Source organism: Chiloscyllium plagiosum, unplaced genomic scaffold (assembly GCF_037043375.1).
Source record: "Chiloscyllium plagiosum isolate Xiang-an unplaced genomic scaffold, Cpla_swu_hap1 HiC_scaffold_20, whole genome shotgun sequence".
In the NCBI taxonomy this organism is placed as follows: domain Eukaryota; kingdom Metazoa; phylum Chordata; class Chondrichthyes; order Orectolobiformes; family Hemiscylliidae; genus Chiloscyllium; species Chiloscyllium plagiosum.
The window spans coordinates 32,586,906-32,610,659 of NW_028270158.1; the positions used below are offsets into that span (position 1 = coordinate 32,586,906).

The 23,754-nt window shown below is 43.9% G+C and overlaps 1 protein-coding gene across 2 annotated transcripts in view; it reads left to right on the forward strand.

The window, feature by feature from the left end:
- Positions 1–13,356, forward strand: part of LOC122560712 (heparan sulfate glucosamine 3-O-sulfotransferase 4) — a 162,458-nt gene extending 149,102 nt beyond the window's left edge. Inside the window, exon 2 of one of the 2 annotated variants that reach the window (XM_087998086.1) lies at positions 12,209–13,356. In XM_087998086.1, the coding sequence (XP_087854212.1) occupies positions 12,209–12,848 (640 nt within the window). In that variant the 3' untranslated portion in view covers positions 12,849–13,356. Of the gene's footprint in view, positions 1–12,205 lie in introns of both variants that reach the window. The other variant, XM_043711664.2, reaches the window with a different exon arrangement.
- Positions 13,357–23,754: the final 10,398 nt, after the last annotated feature.

The following is a 23,754-nucleotide window of genomic DNA, read 5'->3' on the forward strand; positions in this document are numbered from 1 at the left end:
CTCATTTCTCTGCAGCTTCCAATTCTGCTCTCATTGCCAAGAAACTAGATCCCAACATGAGAGTCAGAGCAGGAATCTGGCAGCAGCTCACCACTGACTCCTCTGAGCTATCATCTAACTCTGTCTTTGACACAAGGTCCCTGGTCGCTCCATGGATACCACCCTCCTCCGCTATTTGTGCAATCCAATCAACCATGGCAAGCCATCAGCCTCACTGCATCATCATGCCTGCTCTCAGACCAACTCTCACTCCATTGCCAATCCTTCAGGACTTCACTTTGGAACTCAGAACCCAGCTCACTTTACACACAGGGACACACATACATCTCACACATCTACAGAGGATGCAGCTAGTGGCGCTGCATTTCTTTGTTCCCACTTTACTTGGAGACTGCAGCTTCTCTGTCTTGTGCAGAAGGAGAGGCAGACAGCGTATCACAGATGGGAGCACTGAACAATAAAGAAGGTGGACATATTACTATCCAGCACCAAGTTACATGCACCTACAGCATATGCTAGCAGCTTTTGCAGCTAGCACGCTGCATGTGCTCACACCAAATAATCATAGAATCTCTACAGTGTGGAAAGAGGCCATTAGGCCCAACAAGTCCACACTGACCCTCCAAAGACGAACCCAACCAGACCTATTCCCCTCGCCTATACTCTACATTTACCCCTAATCTACACATCCCTGAACACTATGAGCAATTCCACATGACCAATTCACCTACCCTGCACATCTTTGGAATGTGAGAGGAAACCCACGCAGATGTGGGAGAATGTGTACACTCCACACAGACAGTTGCTGGAATTGAACCTAGGTCTCTCATGCTGTAAGGCAGCAGTATCAACCACTGAGCCACCGTGCTACTTCAAGTCAAAGGCGACCAGTTTTTAGTGGAGTGATAAAGAACCACCACTGGGAGGTACTGCCACAGTCAGTCAAGGGGTTTTTTCAATTCCCATCCAGACTCAGCTGGGGCTTGATCCTATTGGAGTCCAGGGAACCATGTCCCAACCTAGGATTGGGCCACAGTCAGTTCTGTTGGTGAAGTGCAACCATTCCTGCGATTATGGGTAGGCCAGTTGGGGGTGCTGTAGAGACATTAGTCTGGAAGATGGGTCAATCTTTTCCTGCAGTGACAGAAAGGGAGGAATTGAGTTTGATCACAATGACGGAAGAGCAATTAGTGGTGATGCATGAACAGAAGAAATGGTGAAGTCCACCCGGTGAGTTAGTAGGAAGCATAGACAACAGGAAGGGTTAGTAGTTTGTGAGGATGAGCTAGGTGAGAGCCTGCATGGACATTTAGTAGTCCATGAGCCTTGGTGAGAGGAATGTGTTGCTGGAGTGAGCTGAGGTCCTGTGAATTTGCAGTAGCAGAGAGAAGATGGTGGCACTTACCTTTGCAGATTGCAGAAGGTCATTGACCACCTTCCTGCATTGTGTTTCACCCAGGTAATTGCACTGGCACAGGCCACTTTCTCAGTCCAGGCCTCTTCTCCCCTGCACCATCTATCAGTATCTCTAGGTCCCAGTTAGTGAAGCAAAGGCATAACTTGTGTTTCTCAGCTATTTCCTTGGGGATAATGGTGCAGGCACCAAGTGTAAAGTGCAGTGGAGCTGGGATTTAAAGATGGTGCCCATGACATCAGAGTCCAAGCAGCAGAGCACCTCTCCAGTCACATGATTCCATGGGCCATGTGCCAAAAGGGCTGATTATATGCTAAATGAGACGAAGAGTGGAAGATTGTTTGAGGAAATTCACCATGGGGCCGTGCAGACAGAGTTCCATGAATTCATTTGAGAAACCACTTTGCCAAGAAATGGAAGAATTCGGCCCAGAGAAATACAAGCCACCCAGTACCATCCAAGAAGCAAGTGTTTCCTTTTATATGGTGTGTCTCAATAACATCTCTGTCTTCTTAGTCTAGGAATACTGTCCATACAAGTGTTCACTCTTTAATGAAACACAAGCCATAATGTAACAAGAGGAGAAAGTGAGGACTGCGGATGCTGGAGATCAGAGCTGAAAATGCGTTGCTGGAAAAGCGCAGCAGGTCAGGCAGCATCCAAGGAGCAGGAGAATCGATGTTTCGGGAATGATTCCTGAAGAAGGGCTCATGCCCGAAACGTCGATTCTCCTGCTCCTTGGATGCTGCCTGACCTGCTGCGCTTTTCCAGCAACACATTTTCAGCCATAATGTAACAAGAGCCTATCTATTCTCTGAGTAGGAGTGGACATATGAAATATAAGGTGAAAGCAAACCATTAATCATCATATTGTGCAACACCATTTGTGGGAGATGTGCTTTATTTCAGAATGCACAAGGGTGCCTTCTCAGAGTACATATTGCAGCAAGGCTGTGATACAGAGAGTATTGCAGTGAGGATGTGGGGTTTTTCAAAGATAGTTATAGTGAGGGCGTGCAATACAGATAGTAGTCGTTAGAGTAATAAGTGTTGCCGTCATGTTACAGTGAGGAGCAAGAAGTTAAAAGTCAGTCAGCAATTACATATTCCAGATGCTGCATAGGCCCTATAAATGAAAACCTAGCTCCCTACAGTGATGTCAGTTTACTGTGAGAATCTCTCATTAATAACCTTCTTGCTCAGTGAAATTTCTTGAGTGTAAAATCCTTATCATTCTGCATGGAGCAGATGTAAGAACATATTTTCCTGATTCTAAAAATATAAATGGAAATTAATTGGAACTAATGATGCTGGAAATGCTAACTGTAAATGCTCAATGTCTGGAAATTATAGATATTTTCCCAATCTCCTGTCACAGTTTAAATGCAACCATGGGGAAGCCAGTTGATAATGTCCACCGCCATCATCTTTGAGCAGCTAAGGACAAACCAGAAATGAACTTGTGTGTGGTGCCCACATTCAGAGACTAAATGGTAAAAAAAAACTACTGCAATCGAGTCAATTTTTATGAACTGGGTATGCAAAGGTTTCTGTATTTTACTGAGACAATCACATCTGCCAAAAAGCCGTGTAAGACCATAAGGTCCTATTTCCACAGATGTGATGAAGATCCAAATTCCCTTTATTGCTCAAGTTAACTATGTTCTTGCGGTACAGCATGCCTCATCTTCAAATCTACAATAATTACTCCTCTGTCCTTGAAAACTACTGCCCTGTTGACATCTTCTCTTTCCTCCTCAAGGTCCCTGAATATGTTGCTATGTCCTAAATTCATGCACATCTTTCCAGAAGGTCCACTCCAATGACATTTCTATCCTTTCCAAGGTACCGAAGCATTTTAAAATCAAAATCAGAAATAATGTCCGATGTAACTGCAACTAATATATGTTATACCTTCCTGACATTCTTGATCTGTCTGCAGCCTTTGACATGGTTGACCATAATGTAAAAGACAAATGTTTTCCTGATGAAGAGCTCACGCTTGAAACGTCAACTCTCGTGCTCCTCGGACGCTGCCTGACCTGCTGTGCCTTTCCAGCACCACTCTCGACTCTGATCTCCAGCATCTGCAGTCCTCACTTTCTCCCATGTTTTACAAACCACACAGTCAGTAAGAGGGCACACTTAGGAGACTATGTCTGAGTGAAATTAAATAAAAGGTGTTTTAAGTAACATTCATTGCCATTAATAAAGTGTGTTCACTATTAAACTCATATTTCAGTCCAATGAAAACTTAATCATAGTTGTAAGGTTTATTAAGTTAAGACCAAATAAAGCAAAGTTAATGTAATAAGCCAACGTAAAATAAAGTTAATGTAATTTAAACAAAGACCAATACAGCAAAGAATGGGCAGCAAGGCGGTTAGCACGGTTGCCTCACAGCGCCAGAGACCTTTGTACATTCTCCTCGTGTCTGCGTGGGTTTCCTCCAGGTCCTCTGGTTTCCTCCCACAGTCCAAAAATGTGCAGGTTAGGTGAATTGGCCAGGCTACATTGCCCGTAGTGTAAAGTGAAGGGGTAAATGTAGGGAATGCGTCTGGGAGGGTCAGTGTGGACTTGTTGGGCCGAAGGGCCTGTTTCCACACTGTAAGTTATCTAATCTAATCAGGCCATTTAGCTTTCCAAGCCTGTGCTGCCACATTTTGCCCTTCCATACTAAAACTGTCTTCACTTACAGGATCCTTATCCCTCTATTACCTTCCCATTCATGTATTTGTCCAGGTATTTCTTCAATGCTGCTATTGTGTCTCCTTCCCCCATCTCCTCTGGCAGAGCATTCCAGGCACTCACTACCCTTTGTGAAAAAAATGCCTCACACAACTCTTCGAAACCTGATTTCAGGGAGTTAGAAAGGAGGTTGAAAAGCAGAAGCTCTAAAACAGCATTCTCAGGATGAGTTCTAGTCCCAAGTGTGAGTATGATTAGAAGAATGAAGTGTTTGAAGTTGTGACTGGAGAACTGATGCAGGGGGGAGGACATCACTTGTGTACCTCCAGCAGCAAGTATGAGGAAACACCAGCCTGTGATCCAAGGAGGAGCTCCTCACTATCTCCTTCCATTATGTTTATGGGAGAGAGTTGTCTCTTACTGGTCACCCTTCTGAATGAATCTTTCCTGGTGCTTTGGGAAATTTCAGGGGTGAATCCTGCGTATTTTGAGTGTCATCTTTGACATAGTGACCATGATATGAAATAATTTTGTATTATGCTTGAATGCAACCAAATTATAAACATACAAAGGTTTAGTTGGCTGGGGTGTATGAGACAATATAGTACATGATTTGCAGAAAAATGGCTGGTAATGACTAGTACTCAAACAAATACTACATGGTTCATAACAGATGCACATTCTTGAAAGCACAAATATGCAAAGGGAAAGGTAAATCAATGTCGGTTAACAAAAGAAATTAGGAATTATATTAGATCAAAGGAAGTGGCTTATAAGACACCCAGCAAAAATTGTAAGCCTCAGGATTGGGAGCAATTTAGAACCTAATGAAATGTAATAATGACAAATGAAGAACTGACTAAGAAATGTAAAAGCGAACATGAATGCAATCTGTTGAAGAACATGAAGGTAACTGAAAAATCTTCTTTTGCTGAGAAAGAATAGCTGGAACCAATGTGGGCGCAATACAGGAGTGGACATCAGACTGTATAGTAGAGAAGAAGAAGCCAGTGGATAAACTGAACAGTTACTTTGCGGCTGTATTCACGGAAGAAGATGCAGACAATTTTCCATTAAAACTACTCGACCAAGGGCCTTGTGAAACTGAGGGACGAAAATAAATTAGTCAGAGGCAGTACTGGAAAGGTTGATTGGATTGAGGGCTCGAAACTCCAAAGAAATTATGAGATGAAATTGCGGGTCATTTTCAAAATCCAATAGATTCTGCCTACTGGGTCATAGCAAATATAACCCCACGATTTAGGAAGGGAGGAAGTAGGAGAATGGAAAACTACAGACCTGTTCGTTTGATGTCAATAATAGAAGATATTATAGAATATAAAGAATTTAACAACTAGTTAGAAAAGGAAGGTAAAATGGAGTAGAATCAACATGGCATTATGAAGTGCTTGATCATGCTATTGCCTTTTGGCCTTGCTACAAACTCCATTTCCTAGTTATCATTTTCATCCTTTTCCCTGGCAAATATCCGAGGTGGACCCAGCCTCTACAACCCATGGTATGATGTTTGAGATAGAGCTGAAATTCTAATTCATATGTGTGCCCTCACTCAAACTGCTCCTTTCCACTTCTGTGAAACAGCCCAGTGTTGCCCTTGCTTGAACTCATCTACTGCTGATTGTCACATTTATGCTGTTGTTATTTGTAGACTTGATTATTCTAATGGCTGTAGGAAACCTGACTGATCTCCTGTAGTCTACCTCCATAAATTGAAGGCAATCCCAAATTCTGCTGCCCATGTCTGAGCTATTACAAAGTTCCATTCACCTATCATCCCCGTGCTCCCTGACAAGCATGAGTTCTTGTTTAAGTAATGCCTCAACTGTAGAACTCTCATTCTCAAGCCCGTCCCCATCTCTGTAACCTTCTCCAGATACAAAGCTCTGAGATATCTGCTCGTATAATATTAGTCTTTTCAGTATCTTCAACTCTTGCTAAGGTATTTCAGTTGCCCAGGCCTCAGACTCTGTAATAGCCTCTTTAAATCTCGATACCACTTTAACTCTCTCTCTCTCTCTTCCATTAAGATGCCCCGTAAAGCCACAGGATTTTACAGGGATCCCCAGTTTACAAATTATTGGGCTTGTTCCTGATCTCAAGGTTGTAGGGCGTGTTCTGGTTTCTATATTATAGAAATCGATGTAGACATGTGGGGTGTAGAAATTATACCTCTAATGGGCTGTGGCCTTAAAGGAGCTGCTGCCAAATCAAACTCCCTTTAAGGGGTGTCCTTTTGGCAGGATTCTCATCCCTTTAAAACATGTATTCGTCAGTATGATGAATGTCCAAGCCCTGGCACTGCCCTCTGGATCATGCCCGATGAATATGTAAAAGAGAAAAGATGAAATTAAGCTTGTTATAATGTCAGTTAGAATCACCAGTCTTCTGGAATTAAAGGGCAATCTCCATATCACTGCTGTGAGCAACTCAGAAGAAAAATTGGAGAAACATTAAAAAACTTTTTAAAAAAATATCTTTGAACACTTTCATGTGTTAGCTCTGAAAGTCCCAGAGCTGAATGAAGGCTGTTTACCCAAAACCTCGACGTATGCACCTCCTGATGCTGCCTGGCTTGCTATGTTCTTCCAGCCTCCTGCCTGTCTACTCTGGATTCGAGCATCTGCAGTTTTTCTGGCTCTGTCATAATTCCAGAGCAGATTTAGGCCAAATACGTAGATCATGTGATGAAACCTTTACGAATACATCCAACCAGAATGGTAACTATGTTTCCAACTATAGTCAAGAGAGTGGTGCTGGAAAAGCACAGCAGGTCAGACAGCATTAGAGGAGCAGGAGAATTGACCCCTTCATCAGAAATGTGGTGGAGGAGGAATGGGGGTGCTGAGACATTAATAGGATGTTGGAGGCTAATATTTCTAATGAAGGGCTTTTGCCTGAAACGTCGATTTTCCTGCTCCTCGGATGTTGCCTGACCTGCTGTGCTTTTCCAGCACCACACTCTCGACTCTGATCTACAGCACCTGCAGTCCTCACTTTCTCCTAGTGTTTTCCTACTATAGTATAGGAATCTCTCAATCATCTCTCCAGGAGTTGATTTGATTATACACTTTAGCATGCTGCTCCCACCAAATACATGATTGTGCTTTCTACACTTTTTAGCTGCTTTAATAAGCTGTTGATTATTGACCCTGCTTTGAGATATATCATTCCACATGTTGTAAAGTATTTTTTTTTCCTCAAGCAACATTCCCAAACCATTAGTCCAAGATTAGAACAGGAGATTGGGTGTGGATGTGTGGGATATGGATATTTTCATCTCGGCTCAAGTTTTAATTTATCACATGATTTCATGGCTAGTATTAGATTAGATATAGGATAAAAGTTCCATGACACTATCCCACCAAACATCTCCAGGTTGCTGTCCACGTTTGGGGCAAAATAAATGTCCCTCTGCACTGTCCCATCAAACAAATGTTTCTGCTAAAACTGAGGGAGCTGTCCTATAGATTGGTCAAGCACCAACCTGACCTTCTCACACCTCCAGACAACATCCAAGGCATCACCATCAATAGATATGTCCTGTTGCACTGGAGCTCAACACAGTCTAGTGTGTCCTCAACATTGACTCTTGACCACATGGCATCTGACAGCATTTTGTCAAACACAGGCAGGGAAACCCCTCCTTGGTTACCACCTATGGCCTGTGAACCCTTCAACTGGTGAACCTGTATCCCCTCAGACTTTACAATGTAAGAGCAGATGTAAGTCATCAAGCAGGAAGCTGGAGTAAAACACAGCAAGCCAGGCAGCGTCAAGAGGTGGAGAAGTCAACAGCTCGGGTGTAACCCTCCTTCAGAAATGCAGGTGGAGGTAGGGGGAGTTGCAGATAAAGAGTGATGGGGAAGGATTACGGGTGGTGAGAGAGGTGGGGTGGTGATAGGTGATAGCCCTCTACTGCACCTCCTCCATTTCCCTCATTGTCCTCACCTACCACCCCACCAGTCTACACATCCAAAGTATCACCCTCAAACATGTCGGCCAACTCCAACGAGACCCCACCACCAAGCACATCTTCCCCTCCTTGCTTTCTGCAAGGGCGGTTCCAATCCTTGGTTTGCTCCACCCTCCCCACCAACCCCCCCCCCCCCCGATACCTTCCCCAGCAACCGGAAAAGATGCAAACCTTGCTGGCACACCACCTCTCTCCCCTCCAGCCAGGGCCCAAACAGTCCTTCCAGGTGAAACAGAGGTTCACCTGCCTTCCTCTAACCTAGTTTATTGCATCAGGTGTTCCCAATGTGGTCTTCTCTACGTCGAGGAGACCAAACCTAAACTCAGGGCACGTTTCGCTGAACATCTCAACCAGGGGTCGACCTGACCTCCCAGTCACCCCCCATTCTAATTTCCCTTCCCACTCCCTTTCCAAAATGTCCTTCGTCTCCTCCATTGCCACAGAGAATCAGACTGCAAATTGGAGGAACAACACCTTATCTTCTGCTACAGCTCAGAGAACTCAACATTGAATTCTCCAATTTCAAATAACCTTCCCACCCATCCCTTGACTCCCTTTCCAGGCCTGTCTTCTCCCTTCCAACCCTTCAACTGACCCCTCCCTCGAACTACCAATTGGATTCATTCTTCCCATCAACCTACCAGGTTGTACCTACCACCTGTACTCACCTATCACCACTCCACCCCTCTCCCCACCCATAACCCTTCCCCCTCCTCTCTTTATCTGCAACTCTCCCTACCCCTACATCCATTCCTGAAGAAGAATTAGACCTGAAACATTGACTTCTCCACCCTGTGATGCTGCCCGGCCTGCTGTGTTCCTCCAGCCTCCTGCTTGTCTACTTTGGATTTTAGCATCTGCAGTTTATTTTGTCTCTAATTTACCCTATCAAGTCTGTGCCACCATTCAGTGAGATCATGGCTGATCTGATAATCCTCAACTCCATTTCCTGCCTTTCCCCTTCACACTGATTCACTTTTGATTAAATCTCTGTATGTCTTAACCTTGAATATGCTTCAAGGCCCAACCTCTACAATGCTTCATGTTAAAAGATTCCGGGGATTCACGACCTTCTGAAAAAAGGAACTCCTTCTTGTCCCTGTCTTAAATGGTAGCCCCTTATACCCTCTAGTCCTAGACTTTCCCACAGGGAAAACAACCTTTCCACATCTACTTTGTGAAATCCCACTAAGAATCTTGTAGATTCCAATATGGTCTCCTCTTATTTTTCTAAATTCCAATGAGTACAGGTCCTACCTAGTCAACCTCTCTACAAAATGCAGATTCTCCATACCTGGTATCAGCCCAGTGAACATTCTCTGTAATGTCTCCAATGCCAGTATATCTCCCCTTAGAAACCTGTTCACGCTATTCTGGCTGTGCTTTCTCTGGCAAGGTTTTAGCAAGATCGCTCAATTTTTCTCTTCCATTTTGTTTGAACTAATGGCCAACATTCCCTACTCCTTGCTGGATCTGTATGCCGGCTTTCTGTGGTTTAAGCATGAGGACCCTCAGTTCCCTGTTTTGTGTACTCCTCCATGTTGAACACCAGTGGGAAAAAGCACTGGGGACGACATGAGCACAAGATGTATTCTGGGTCCGGCAATTCAATGTTAACCATAAACAGTTGCTTGGCAATACCATTACTGACCATCATGGCCGAACGTGAAGGAGGCAGCGTCGGACTGAACCCTGCATTACATAGTGAGGGAGCTAGCAAGGAGGCAAATCCTACTTAACCAATCTGACACAGGTGTATCTTTCTATGACAGTGGTGGTAGTGGACCATGCAATCCTTGTAGAAACCAGGCCCTGCTTCCACACTGAGGATACATGCCCTTTACTGTGCTCTGTAGCATTATTGCTGTGCCAAATGGAATTTATTTCAAACAGATCTAGCAATTAAAAGCTGTACTCATTGACTATTAACCTGCTCAGTGATGCTTATTTTAGGTTCAGCCATGGGCACTCAGTTCTTGGCTTTATTATAGCCTTAGTTCGCCAATGGACCAAACAGCTAAACTCAAAAGTGGAGGTAAAAGGGCCTGCCCTTAACATCAAGGAAGCATTTGACTGAGAATGGCATCAAGGAACCATAGTAAAACTGAGGTCAATAGGGATCAGGGGAAAGCCAGTATAAATTGAATCATATCTAGTACAATGCTTGTTGGAGGTCAATCATTACAATCCCAGAATATTGCTGTAGGAATTCCTCAGGGTAGTATCCTAACCTGAACCATCTCCAGCTACTTTATCTCTGACCTTCCATCCATTATAAGGTCAGAAGTGGGTATGTTCACTGATGAGTGCATGATGTTCAGCACCATTCACAATTCCTCTGATACTGAAACAGTCCACCAATACAGACAACTTGCAAATGGGACATATGATAACAAACAGTCTCAACAATGGAAATGATGTTAGGTTTTATAAACCACGTGATGTTATTGTTTACGTTGGAAATGTCACAGCAGAATTTTGTACTCAGTCATGCTCTGTCTATTATCTTCAGTCACAGACACTCCATCTTGACCCATTGCTTTTATATTTTATCCATAGAACAGTTGAAGCTTAAAGCACAGAATGCCCTTTAAATTGCTGTGTTTGTGCTAGCTGTTTGCTGGAGTCATCCAAAGATAATCTTATTTCTCTTCTCTCTCTTAGCCATGCAATTTTTGTTAACCAATTTATTCACAATGTGCCTAGAAAACATGAATTGGTAATGATGGTATAAGTCTGTGTCGCACACGCACAGTACATATTCTAGTTAGCTGTAACCTAGCATAAGTCAACATCCACCAAGGTACGCCTCAGAAGGAATCAATGCTTTGTAAATGTGTATCAAGAATTAGTACCCTGTGAAACTATATCTCAGTCGGAATCAAGGCTGATGAATTATGAATAAAGTCCCTCCATGGGATTGTATTCCAGATGGAATCGGAACTCTGTGGAATCTATACCCAGAGAGTAATTTGGTCCCTGTGGAATGACTCCAGATAGTCTTTAGGGCAGAGACAGTAATACTGCCAGAATTCTCAGTATTGTTTGAGGAGTCAGTTATGTATCAGTGGTTACACTCTTGCCTCTCTGTCAGAAGGGTGTGGGTCAGATGTTTTTTCTGAGACTTGAGGCCTTTACCTCAGTGCTGTGCTGTGCTGCACTGTCAGAGCCACCTTCTTTAACACAACAATTAAACTGAGGATGATCTGCTTTGTGAGGGAATGCAAAGGACCCCATGGTCACTATTTAAGGACAGGGAGGTCTCCTGGTTTCCTGTTTAATATTTATCCACCAACCAATGTCACTAAAACACACAATCTTCTCAATGGTTTGTGGGATTGTGGTACAAATGGGCTGCCACACTTCCCGTGTTACAGCAGCACTTTTGAAGTGCTTCAATGCTAGTAAGTGCTTCAAGATATTTTGATGTGTGAAATATACAATCGAAATACATTTCTATTTGTTTTACTTCTTCTTGAGTAAGTCATCTGAACAAAATCACAGAGCAATGATCAGATTGAAATATCTCAACTTGCTTGACTTGTTAAAGCTCAATAATTCCAGTTCTGTGGATCAAATGAAACCCCTGTCACTGGTTAGTGGAAAAGCTAGTGGTCAGTGTTTCCTGCTGCTCAGAGGATCTGTGCACATCAGTGGTCATCTGGACACATTGACCTCTGGTTCTGAAAATTGTTGCCAGCTCAGACCTGGAAGGTCCACACAGCAGCAGGGAAAATGAGAGGGAACTGTCTGACTTACCTATCCTCAGATGTGGCAGAGGTTGGGAAGCAGTAATTAATTCTGGATGACAAGCAGCTTTCTGATTTGAATGTCTAGAGAGTTGGAGGCTTAAACCTTTCGAGCCTGATTTTAACTCTTGTGCAAGTGAATGAGTTTTGAGTAATTAAAATTGATCCCTAGGCTTGAGGTTTTTGTATGGATAAGGAAACTGTACAGGCACTCCTGAACCATAGCCAAGGATAAGTAACTGTTGGAGAGTTGGGTTTGGGTTTAGCGGGGGAGGGGGAAAGGAGAGGTGGGGAGGAGATGAACTATACAATTAACTAAAATGCAGCACTAAATCCATCCATTTTTTGTTTTATCCTCAGAAGCTTGATGCCCAAGACGCTGGATGGTCAGATCACCATGGAGAAAACACCCAGTTATTTTGTTACCAGGGAGGCACCAAAGCGAATCTTCTCAATGGCAAAAGGCACTAAACTCATCGTAGTGGTCAGGAACCCAGTGACGAGAGCCATTTCAGACTATACCCAGACACTGTCCAAGAAACCGGAGATTCCGACCTTTGAGGTTCTAGCCTTCAAGAACAGGACCCTGGGCCTGATTGATGCCTCTTGGAGTGCGATCCGCATTGGAATCTACGCCTTGCACCTGGAGAACTGGCTCCAGTTCTTTCCCCTCTCCCAGATCCATTTTGTCAGTGGGGAGAGGCTCATCATCGACCCAGCCGGAGAAATGGGCAAAGTGCAGGACTTCCTGGGCCTCAAGAGGATCGTCACCGACAAGCACTTTTACTTCAACAAAACCAAGGGCTTTCCTTGCCTGAAGAAACCAGAGGACAGCAGCACGCCGAGGTGCCTCGGCAAATCAAAAGGAAGAACTCATCCAAAAATAGATCCAGATGTAATCCACAGACTGCGAAAGTTTTACCGGCCTTTCAATGTCATGTTCCATCAGATCACAGGAGAAGACTTTGATTGGGAAAAGGATGAAAATCAAGAAATCAGTTGAGGGTATCGACAGCCTGAAATTAAAACAAAGAGAGAATAGAAACTGGTTTCTTACTGAGAAAAAGATATAAATATGATAAGACTATATTGTTAGTCTGGTGAAAAGAAAAATTTTATTAAGACTGTAATTAATAAAAAAAGGAGAATAATTTTCAAGCTATATTACAGCTTACCAAAGGTGTTGTGCTGATGAATTGTAATTATTTTGAAGATGAGTTGTGTTGAGTTGAGCTTGAGTTTTCTGGGATTTTCTGAAGTTCTTTTCACCCATGTCAGATTGCCCTATAAAATCTCCTGAAGAAGCTCCAAACTGTCTTTATTGTGTCTCCTTCAGGAAGTGCATCTACTAATGATTTTCTTTTACAATGCAGGATGTCGTTTTCATGATAAAGATAATAGGCAGAGAGTATGAACTGAATGAAGGTATTTTGTGTTCATTAGAATGAAGAATGCTAATGCTGATATAGTTTCCATTCCAGCCACTAAGTAGCATGATCCCAGGGCCCAAGCAGTGCAGAATAGGTATGTAAAATCCTAGAAAATTTATTGGGAATATGCAGGATTGTGAAAAGACCACTTAGCCTATATGTCTGCCTCAGCTGACCAATGAGCTATGCACCAAATCCTCACCTTCTAGCATGTGGTCTACACCCCTGCAGGTCATGACATCGAGCTGCATATCCAGACACCTTTTAAATGAGGCGGGGCTTCCTACCTCAACCACACCTTTAGACAGTGAGTTCCAGATTCCTACCATCCACATGAAAAAGTGTTTCCACGGCTCCCTTCTAATACTTCTCCAAATCTCTTTAAATATCTACCCGTTAATCGCTGATGCCTCTGTTAAGGTAAATAGGTCCATTATATATCCAGATCTCTCACAACTTTGTACGTCTCAAGGAAATCACCTGTCTGCCTCCTCTGTTCCAGGAGGAACAACCCCAGCCAATCCAAACTTTGCCTCCTCAGTAAACATGTGGTAAATCTCCTCTGTGTCCTCGCTAATGCAATAACAGCCTTTCTGAAATCTCTTGACATTGATTTTGCATAGAAAAAGGACATAGACCTCGTCCATGGTAACCAGAATGGCACACAGTTCTTAAGCTGTGGAAGAACTGATGATATGTATAGTTCAGGAATCTGTGGGCATTCATTCCAAGGTTCCTTACTTTCTCTAAATTTCAAATATATCGTGTATTCTTTTGTCTTGTTTGACCTCCCCAACTATATCATGTCACACTTTTCCAAGTTGAATTGCATTTATCACTTGTCTGACCTTCTGACCACTCCATGGATATCTTCCTGCAGTCAAAAAGTGTGGCACTGGAAAAGCAGGTCAGGAAGCATCCGAGGAGCAGGAGAGTCGATGTTTTGGGCTTATGCTGCCTGACCTGCTGTGCTTTTCCAGCACCATACTTGTTGACTCTGATCGCCAGCATCTGCAACCCTCCCTTTCTCCTCCATCTTCCTGCAGTCACTAACTATCCTCCTTCCCATCCACCGTGCAGCTGTGTGTTGTCTTGTCCGGATACTTCCTGGCCAAGGCCCCTACATTTACAGTGATGGGTCAGGTCCACGCTCCCCACCAACCCACCCTCCCCTCCTGGCACCCTCCCCTGCCACCGCAGGAATTGCAAAACCTGCGCCTACATCTCCTCCCTCACCTCCATCTAAGGCCCCAAAGGAGCCATCCAAATCCACCAAAGTTTCACCTGCACATCCACCAATGTCATTTATTGTATCTGTTGCTCCTGATGTGGTCTCCTTTACATTGGGGAGACTGGACGCTTTCTTGCAGAGCGCTTCGGGGAACATCTCTGAGACACCCGCACCAATCAACCCCACCGCCCCATGGCTGAACACTTCAATTCCCCCTCCCACTCTGCCAAGGACATGCAGGTCCTGGGCCTCCTCCACCACCACTCCGTCACTACTTGATGCCTGGAGGAAGAATGCCTCATCTTCCACCTCAGGACTCTTCAACCCCAGGGCATCAATGTGGACTTCACCAGTTTCCCCTCCCCCCACCTTATCCCAGTTCCAAACTTCCAGCTCAGCATTGCCCTCATGACCCTGTCCCATCTGTCAATCTTCCTTCCCACCCATCTGCTCCACCCTCCTCTCCAACCTATCACCTTTACCCCTTCCTCCATCCACCTATTGCACTCCCAGCCTCCTCTCCAACCTATCACCTTTACCCCTTCCTCCATCCACCTATTGCACTCCCAGCTACCTTCTCCCCTGCCTCACCCCCCCCCCTCCCATTTATCGCTTCACCCCTGAGGCTTCCAGCCTCATTCCTGATAAAGAGCTCCTGCCCAAAACATCGATTTTCCTGCTCCTCGGATGCTGCCTGACCTGCTGTGCATTTCCAGCACCACTCTAATCTTGCCCCTATATTTACATCCAATTCATTAGCACACACCACAATAATCTGGGGACCCTAGAGTCTTGCAGAACCCTACTCGAAACAGCTTTCCACTTGCGAAAGTACCAGTCAACAATCATCTTCTGTTTCCTGTCACGGATCTAATTTTGTGTCTAGCTTGTTACATTCCTCTGGATCTCATGGACTTTTTTCAAACCAATTTGCCATCTGGGACCATGCTAAAATCTGTGCAGACCACGTTACTCTCATCAATCCTCCTTGTTACTTCCTCAAAAGTGCAAACAGATTAGTCAAACCCAACATCGTTTAACACGTCCATGCTGACTATCCTTGATTAATCCGAGACTCTGAGTGACCGTTAATGCTGTCTCTCAGAATTGATTTGAGGATGGACTAACTGGCTTGTAAGTACTTGGATTATCCCTTGCTGCCTTTTAAAACAACGATACAACATTAATAAACACCAACAAACAAATATTGCAACATTGACAGTCCTCCAATGCCCAGCACCCTGTCTCCAAAGGGGATCGGAAAATGATGATCAGACCTTCTGCTATTTCCTCACTGGTTTCCATTAACAGCGCATGATGGATTTCATCCAGCCCTAGTGATTTATCTACTTTCAAAGATGCTAATTCCATTAATACTTCCTCTCTCTCTGTATTTATCAAATCCAGTACATAACTCTCCTTGAATATAATACCATCATCTTCCCCACCCCTTTTTTATGATAGACACAATGTATTCTTTAACATATTCAATGTATTCAAGGCATTCCTAATTGCACACTCTACATCTATGTCTCACTGAGGCATAGTTTTCTGACTGTTTGTCCCTTACTGATGGGTAAAGCTCCTTTGACATATTCCCAAACACTCCAAAAGCGGATGCATCACAGGTTAGTTACAGTTCCTTTTGCACCATGCAATCAATTATTGTGATCCACAACAGGAACCTGTGTTTATACTTCTCCTCTCACACTCAGAGAGTTCTTTTACAATTGTTCATTTCAGCATGAACTGGAAAGTGAACCTCGACCTATCTGAATCATATAACTTTAACATTCACTGGTACAATTTATTGAGATACTTGTTAATAACTTCAAGGGTTCTGCACTGATATAAAATTGATATCCAGTCGTAGCACCCTCCAGGAGGTCATGTAACTGAGAAGATGACAGAAGGGAGTAATAAAGAAAAACTGCACATTGGGCATTTAATTAGGTTCTGCCCATCCAAATCACAGCCAGAGAAACAGCTGGCTATCAGTAAAGAAATCATAGATTGCCATGAATTTACAGCAAGCCAATCAGAATCTGCAAAGAGAAGTGACTGATTAATATTTCAAGGCTGGCAACTTCAATAGACTCTAGATGGAAAGGTATTAGGTCATTTTAATGAGCTGAGAAAGAGAAAGGGAAGGGAGATGAGAGAATCGATAGATGCATTGGTTTCAGAGAAGGGAATTGTCCAGCTATACGATTATACTTTTAAGTCTTTGGTTCAGGCCCAACACCCAAAGGTTTCTCCCCAAGTTTACTCATTTGCTCGTCTTTTTGATTGGACATGTCATAACCAATCTTTTCCCTTCAGAGGCCTGCTCTGTTTTTCCATTCCTTGCTGTTCTCCTTTCAGATTTCCACCTCTTGTGTTTTGTTTGGCTATCTCCAATTAGCCACATAGAGTGGAATCCTCAGAGCCTCCCTGGAGCAAGTCAAAAGCTGGGAGGGTGATTGTAACTGGGCAGGCGATGGAAACTCCGATTGCTGACAGCAGCTTAAAGATGGGGTTGTTAAGAGAACAGAAAGTTTCAGCCAAGTCAGTCTTCCCGATATTGGAGAAAACCTTTCACATCCATTAGCATGCTACGAATACTCATTAACACCCCAGCCTTCTGCAGTTACATTCATAGTCACCAGCTTTTAGCTGAAAGTGGTAAAATCTTCACAAACGTGAGCATATATAAGTAAGGCACGAACCTGGTGGGGTTGACATCATCCAAGAAATTCTGGTGGGTCCACACTTCTTCAATTGCCAGGATCCTTTACCATGGAGGAGAAAGTGAGGACTGCAGATGCTGGGGATTAGAGTTGAGAGTGTGGTGCTGGAAAAGCACAGCCGGTCAGGCAGCATCTGAGGAGGAGGAGAATCGATGTTTTGACCATTAGCTCTGATGAAGGGCTTATACTCGAAACGCGACTTTACTGCACCTCGGATGTTGCCTGACCGGCTGTGCTTTTCCAGCACCACACTCTCGACTCCTTTACCATGAGTCTTGCAAGGTCTTCCTTTGCTTCTTGTGTTAATTGGTAAGGAATGAGCTTGCTTGGAGCAAAAGGCACATGGAAAACCACTTTCATTACAGCTCTTATAAAGTCTTTGCGATTCTCTAAGGGTTCAATGATGTTGAGGTAATAAAACGTGCCTTTAAACCAGGCTGGCTCACTGTAGGGAAACTGACCAGGATAGGCATGGAAGGCTAAAAGAGGGGCTAACCTTAAAAGAGGTAAAATAATGATGGCAGATTGAAACTTTGGGACAAGGATTGAAAGTTGATGCACGTTGTCATTTGTGGTGGAGGAAGATTCCCGGAGAATGGAAGCAGCCAACTGGGAATTCTTGGGTTGGGTAATGGCAAGGAGGATAAGGAAGGATGGACTTTCGATTTGGTAACAGAATGGGATAGTTAAATGTGCTGATGAGGATGAAGGAGTACGTTCTTTGAAGACACAGCACAGCTTTGAGAGGTGGTGTGTAAAAACCAGAAGGACTGAGTATGCTGGAAGTCAGAAACAAAAACAGAAACTCTGTGGAAGGGTTAATGGACCCGAAACATTAACTCTGATTTCTCTCAGCAGATGCTGCCAGACCTGGTGCTGAGCTTTTCTAGCAATTTCTGTTTCTGTTTGTGATTGAGAGATGGGGGTACATAACCACGTCCCTGCATAGATTGAAATGTCAGACCCCTCCCCCCACAAGCTGTGAATCTGTGTGTGCATTACTGCAAAGCAGAATGTGATATGGCGTATCTGAACAATTAAAGCATCAAAAAGAATGGTGCTTTTGCATTGTCAAACAGTTGGAGTTGGACAAGGGAAACTCAAGCATGATATGATGTGTGCAACTGAGGTGTCTTTTTGCAGTCAAACAATGAAGCCACATTTGTGGTCAGACCTGTCCCATTTATACCTTTGTTGAAAATCAATTGAATGCAATTTCTCTGTGTTGAGATGAAAGGTCAGTGACCTGATGGGACCTGATCTGCTGACAGTGTGTTCTGCGTGTTTACTGTAATCCTGGCACATACATGAGGCCTACTATGGTTCAAGAAGTGCACCTTTGGTGGCTGTAATAAAATGATACACTTTCAATACATGAGGCATTTGTTGGAGATGCACGTCACCCAATCTAGTGTGTGACAGTCCCCTGGAGTGATGTAATGCTTCATGCCCAATTGAGTTTGACTTGGCCCTGGTAGAGCACAGCAGATCATTCTTGTGGTGCTGGAGGCAAGTGTCTGGTACCTGTCAGGGGCACTGACATCCGCAACTACCATGGTGCATGTTGACTTTGTCAGTCGGGATGGTCTTCCGTTTCTATCCACCAAAAAAAAATCCTTTCTCTTCCGGATGGTCTGCTACTGAAATGTGGGACCCCTTTCCATCTGGTATCAGATACAAATGGAATTGGCAGCAACCAATACAGGCTTGGATGATGCTCCTGGTTTAGAGAGAGTGAATTTAAAGGTAGCACCTGACATTTTGTTGCGGGAAGGTCCTGGTGAGGTGAAAACCTTCTGCCTGCCTGCCCCATGAGATTCAGTGTTCTGCATGTACATTCACATGTAACAAGCTGACCCATTCACGGACACCACACTTAGTCTGCAAGAAACAAGATTCTGACAAGAGGGACTCTGAGCCATGGAAGGAGGAACAAAACCAAAAGGATCCTGTACCAATCACCATCCACACCACCCCAAGGAGCTGTACATCATCAATAAACCATGTGACATTAAAACACAGAAAGGCCATTTCCAAATTTCAACCTTTCCAATGGATTCAAACACATCTACAGAAATATCAGCTTACTTGAACATAATGAGCATCCCAAGACATTTTAGGAAGAGTTGCTGGAGATAGTGAAAAGTACTGACAAATAATGACAGAGGAGTTCTGGGAGGGAGTTCCAGAGAGGGCGACTGAAATGGTTGAAGACACAGAGGTGGGGAATGGGGACCTGGAAACAATGTGGTGAGTGTTAGTCGATTTGAGTTGAAAATAAGCATGGAGGGGAAGTTCAGATAGATGCATGGGGCTACATCAAAGAGGAGAAAGAGAAACATGCTGATGATGGCAAGAGATTTGAATCCAATGCTGGGCATGACACTAAATGTAACTGGATGAAGGATCTGAAAAAAAATTGAGTTATAATAACACCATTGTAGTTTTTAAAACTCTGCACCAGAAAATTAAAGTTCACATGAAGCTGTCAGATCATCATAAAACCCCAGCTCATTTACAATTATCCTTTAGGGCAGCAAAGCAATACGTGACCCCAGGCACTCATCAATGTATTTAACTCTTCATCATAAAAGCCACTTAGTTGTACTAACCCAGTAGCAGTTTAAGACAAGGGTTACTCACCAATTTCTGAGGATAACTATGGAAGGAAAGACCTTGCCAGTAACCTCCACCTTCTATAAATAATTGGTTTTAAATGCACACTCAGACAAAGCTTGGCCAGGGAGGGAACAAGGTTTGATGAAGGCACATCGTTAGTAAGGCTGAATGAGAGCCTTGGGGGTTGAATTTGAGAAGGACATTGAGGAAGATAAGGATTTTAGCAGTGGTGAAAATAAGAGAATGGAGACTGGGACAAAAAGGAGTAGAACAAAGAGATGGCCTTTTAGTCTAAGAGGAGATGGAGTGTGATGTCTGCATCATCCTGCATGAACAATCAGAGGAGGTGAATGGAGTGGGAGCAGTTTCTGGGCTTCCATCTTCCCAGAGGACTTTGTGGCAGACAGACCACTGAGAGACTGCAGAGCAAGGGTGGGACTTTAGGTCGACATATTTAATACCATTGAGCAGCACAATGTATAGGAGAAAAAGGTGGAAATCAAGGCTGGAATTCTGGTTGTACTATGCAATTGGGTGGAAAGAGAAACCATTTCTGAAGATGCAGAAGAACAAGAGGAGCGAAAGCAATGAAGAGTAAGTCCCAATAATGAAGCAACAAGTGGAGCAGAAAGTTGCAAAAACACCAATGAGTTCCCCTCCCACCCCCCCCCCCCCCCCCCAAACCCCAGACAAAATGGAATAGTCTCAGCTGTATTGCACTCTATAGTCAAATAATTCCAGTCGCTTTGCCCAGGCTCTCATGCGTGAAGAATCGAATTGATTCCTTTGTAAAGTTTTGGAGCTGTAGTCTGATTATGAGGCTACACCTTTGTGCCGGGAGAAGACAAATTAGATAAGAAATGCACTCTTACACTCTTATCCTAGGATTGTACACTTGTGCTCAAATCATAGGTCAATGGGTTCTGTCTTCTTTACTCAGAATTCCAATGATGTGTGCCGTACACAGGACAAGCTTGTGGTAATTGAGAATAATTTGACGTAGAGTTCTAATTTTTCACCAGTAATTGCTTTCATTGTTTGCCATGAACTGCCCATTTGTCCACCTTCAGCATCGATTCAAACCAGTACGTTAATTGAAGATGTGACTGAATGCTTACTGTATGAACGTGAGGCAAACTATTGATCCTGAAACATGACAATCATTTATCAGCAGGCTTTGGCTAGGTGACTGCCTCCATCCATTTCCTGCAGTCAAATATTTGTCTGTTACCAACCTTTATCCAAAAGCTACCAAGGAATCTGGGTGAGTCTGAGCCATTCTCCTCCAGACACAGAGAGGTTACTGAAACAAATATCTGCTGTTGATGTGGAGTTGTCACCAATAGGAACCATGAATCAGAAACGTTCTGATCTCTCTCCACCAGAACAGCATGTACTATGGAGTATCCCTGCCGAATGGACCTCCGTATTGGATGCAATCACAACATTCACCCTCAGAATTTATCTATACTATCCTAACGTTCCTTCTTTGACTCTTAAAATCCAAAGTTTGTCTGAGATTCAACATGACAGCTCTGAACTGCCCATCTTGACCTTATCCAACTGACCCCAGATAGAGGGTGTTGGCGGGGATTATTCACACATTCAGACTATCTTCGTACAGTGGAGATTACTTTAACTCAGCCAAATCAGCGTTCATGAGCTGGCCATGGTTTCAATGTGGGGCCTTGCCACTTGGTTAACACACTGGATGCTGATTTTATTTTTAACAGGACCCACTGCATCTTTTAATATGCAATAAGGGTCTTATGATGAGGTTGTTCATCCAATCCCCAGGTGAGCTTATGTCAGAGCATTGCTGGGGTCGAGAATCCAGAGCTTGTGTGAAAACATGTTTGTTGTTCTTTGGACAAAAGGAAAGGGGAACAGATGAGGTCAATCAGAGAAACACTGTTTGGGGTGCAGTCTATATTATGTTTGGAAAAATCAATTCGGATAGGGAGAGTGAAGGCATTCAGGGAAAGAGACTCGGCAATGAGAATGTGAAATTAGAATATTGGGAGTCAAATTAAGTTGGCTAGCTGAAGGGAACTTGTTGTCAAATAAGATATAGAAAGCTGAGTTTTGGATAAGCTGTAGTTTATGGAGGGTGGAGGTGAGCTGACGAGGTGAACAGTTGAATCTGGAAGGGAAAAAAGCCTGGAAGAGGATTTCAGAAGCAGATGAGCTAAAGCAGAAGTAGAGGATAGCAATGTTCTAAGGTGAAAATAGGCAGTCTTTGTAAAAATGAGGATATGTGATCTGTTCACGGTCAAACAGGACACGGTGATTACTAACAGTGACAACTGGTGTTGTTATCTCAAGTGCCTGTCATTAGTTTGCTCTTTGCAACCCTGAAACCTATCGATTTAACTTTCAGGAAAGTTTCATTTCCCCTGTTGGAGAGCTGATAGTGAGCTTTAACAAAAGGTGGAACTTTAATCTCACTCGCTTCAGAGGAGTCAATTATGGCCCTTTATTTTTGTTCTATTTTCCTTGCCCTCCTGACCTCAGCAACATTGACTCGAAAGTGTTTTGGCAGTTATCCAACACCTCATATAAATGACCACTGCAAGACCTAACGGAAACTGATTGTAGACTATCGATTGTCAGAGTTGAGAGTGTGGTGCTGGAAAAGCACAGCCGGTCGGAGCAGGAGAGTCGACGTTTTGGGCAAAAGCCTCTGGCTGAAACACCGATTCTCCTGCTCCTTGGATGCTGCTCGACCGGCTGTGCTTTTCCAGCAACACACCCTCGACCCCAATCTCCAGCATCTGCAGTCTTCACTTTCCTCTATCAATTGTCTAGAGGCAACTCTACTCCACTCCAGCCACCATCCACATAAATATGGCTTCCATGATAATGTTTGGGGCAATTATCAGAAGCAAGAACCCTGGTTGATGTTATACAGTCCAACTGCTAAGAAAGATGTGACTCAACCCCTTTTTCCAACCCTTCCTCAGGTCTGGGAATAGAAGCAGGGAGCTTCCTGGTATCTCTGGCTCACATGAAGGATTGTTTTTACACATTGTGTCCTAGAGTTTCTTCCTAAAAGACCCTGAGCTTCCAGTTGCCTGCCACTTCAACACACCACCGCATTTCCTGGCCAAGACCTCTGTCTCAGGCTCTCAGCAACACTCCAGTGAAGCTCAGCACAAGCTGGAGGAACAACACTTCATTTTCTGCTTGGGGACTCTGCAGTTTTCTGCATTCAATATCGAGCTCAGCAAGTTCTGGGCTTGAGGCACCTTCCCCCACATCCTTACCCCAACCCTCAGACACCAGGCTTTGTCATCACATGCGCTGCTACCCATTGTCGGCTAATAGCCCACATTAGCAGCTATTCATCCCTCAGACTGACCTTAACCTATTCCGTTGTTTTTCCTCTTTTGGGCTCCATCTCCGCCTATACTTACTGGCCCCCAGACTCCCCTACCCCATCTTCTGCAAAAATACCAAGCATTTTCTAGCTACCGTCAGTCATGAAGAAGGGTCACTGGATTCTAACTCTGATTTCTCACCACAGATTCTGCCAGACCTGCTGAGATTTTCCAGCAATTTGTGTTTTTATTTTTATTAGAGGCAAAGCATTTGTTAGAGGCATTTTTGGAAAGGTAAATCAGGGCAGGATTTATACACGTAATGGGAGGGCCATGGGGAGTGTTGAGGAACAGAGAGACCTTGGAGTGCAGGTGCATTGTTCCTTGAAAGTGGAGTCATCGGTAGACGGGGTATTGAAGAAGGTGTTTGGTGTGCTTGCCTTCACTGGTCAGTGCATTGAGTATAGGAGTTGGGAAGCCATGTTGCAAATGTACAGGACATTGTTGAGGCCATTGTGGAATACTGCATTCAATTCTGGTCTCCCTACTATAGGAAACATCTCATGAAACTTAAAAGGGT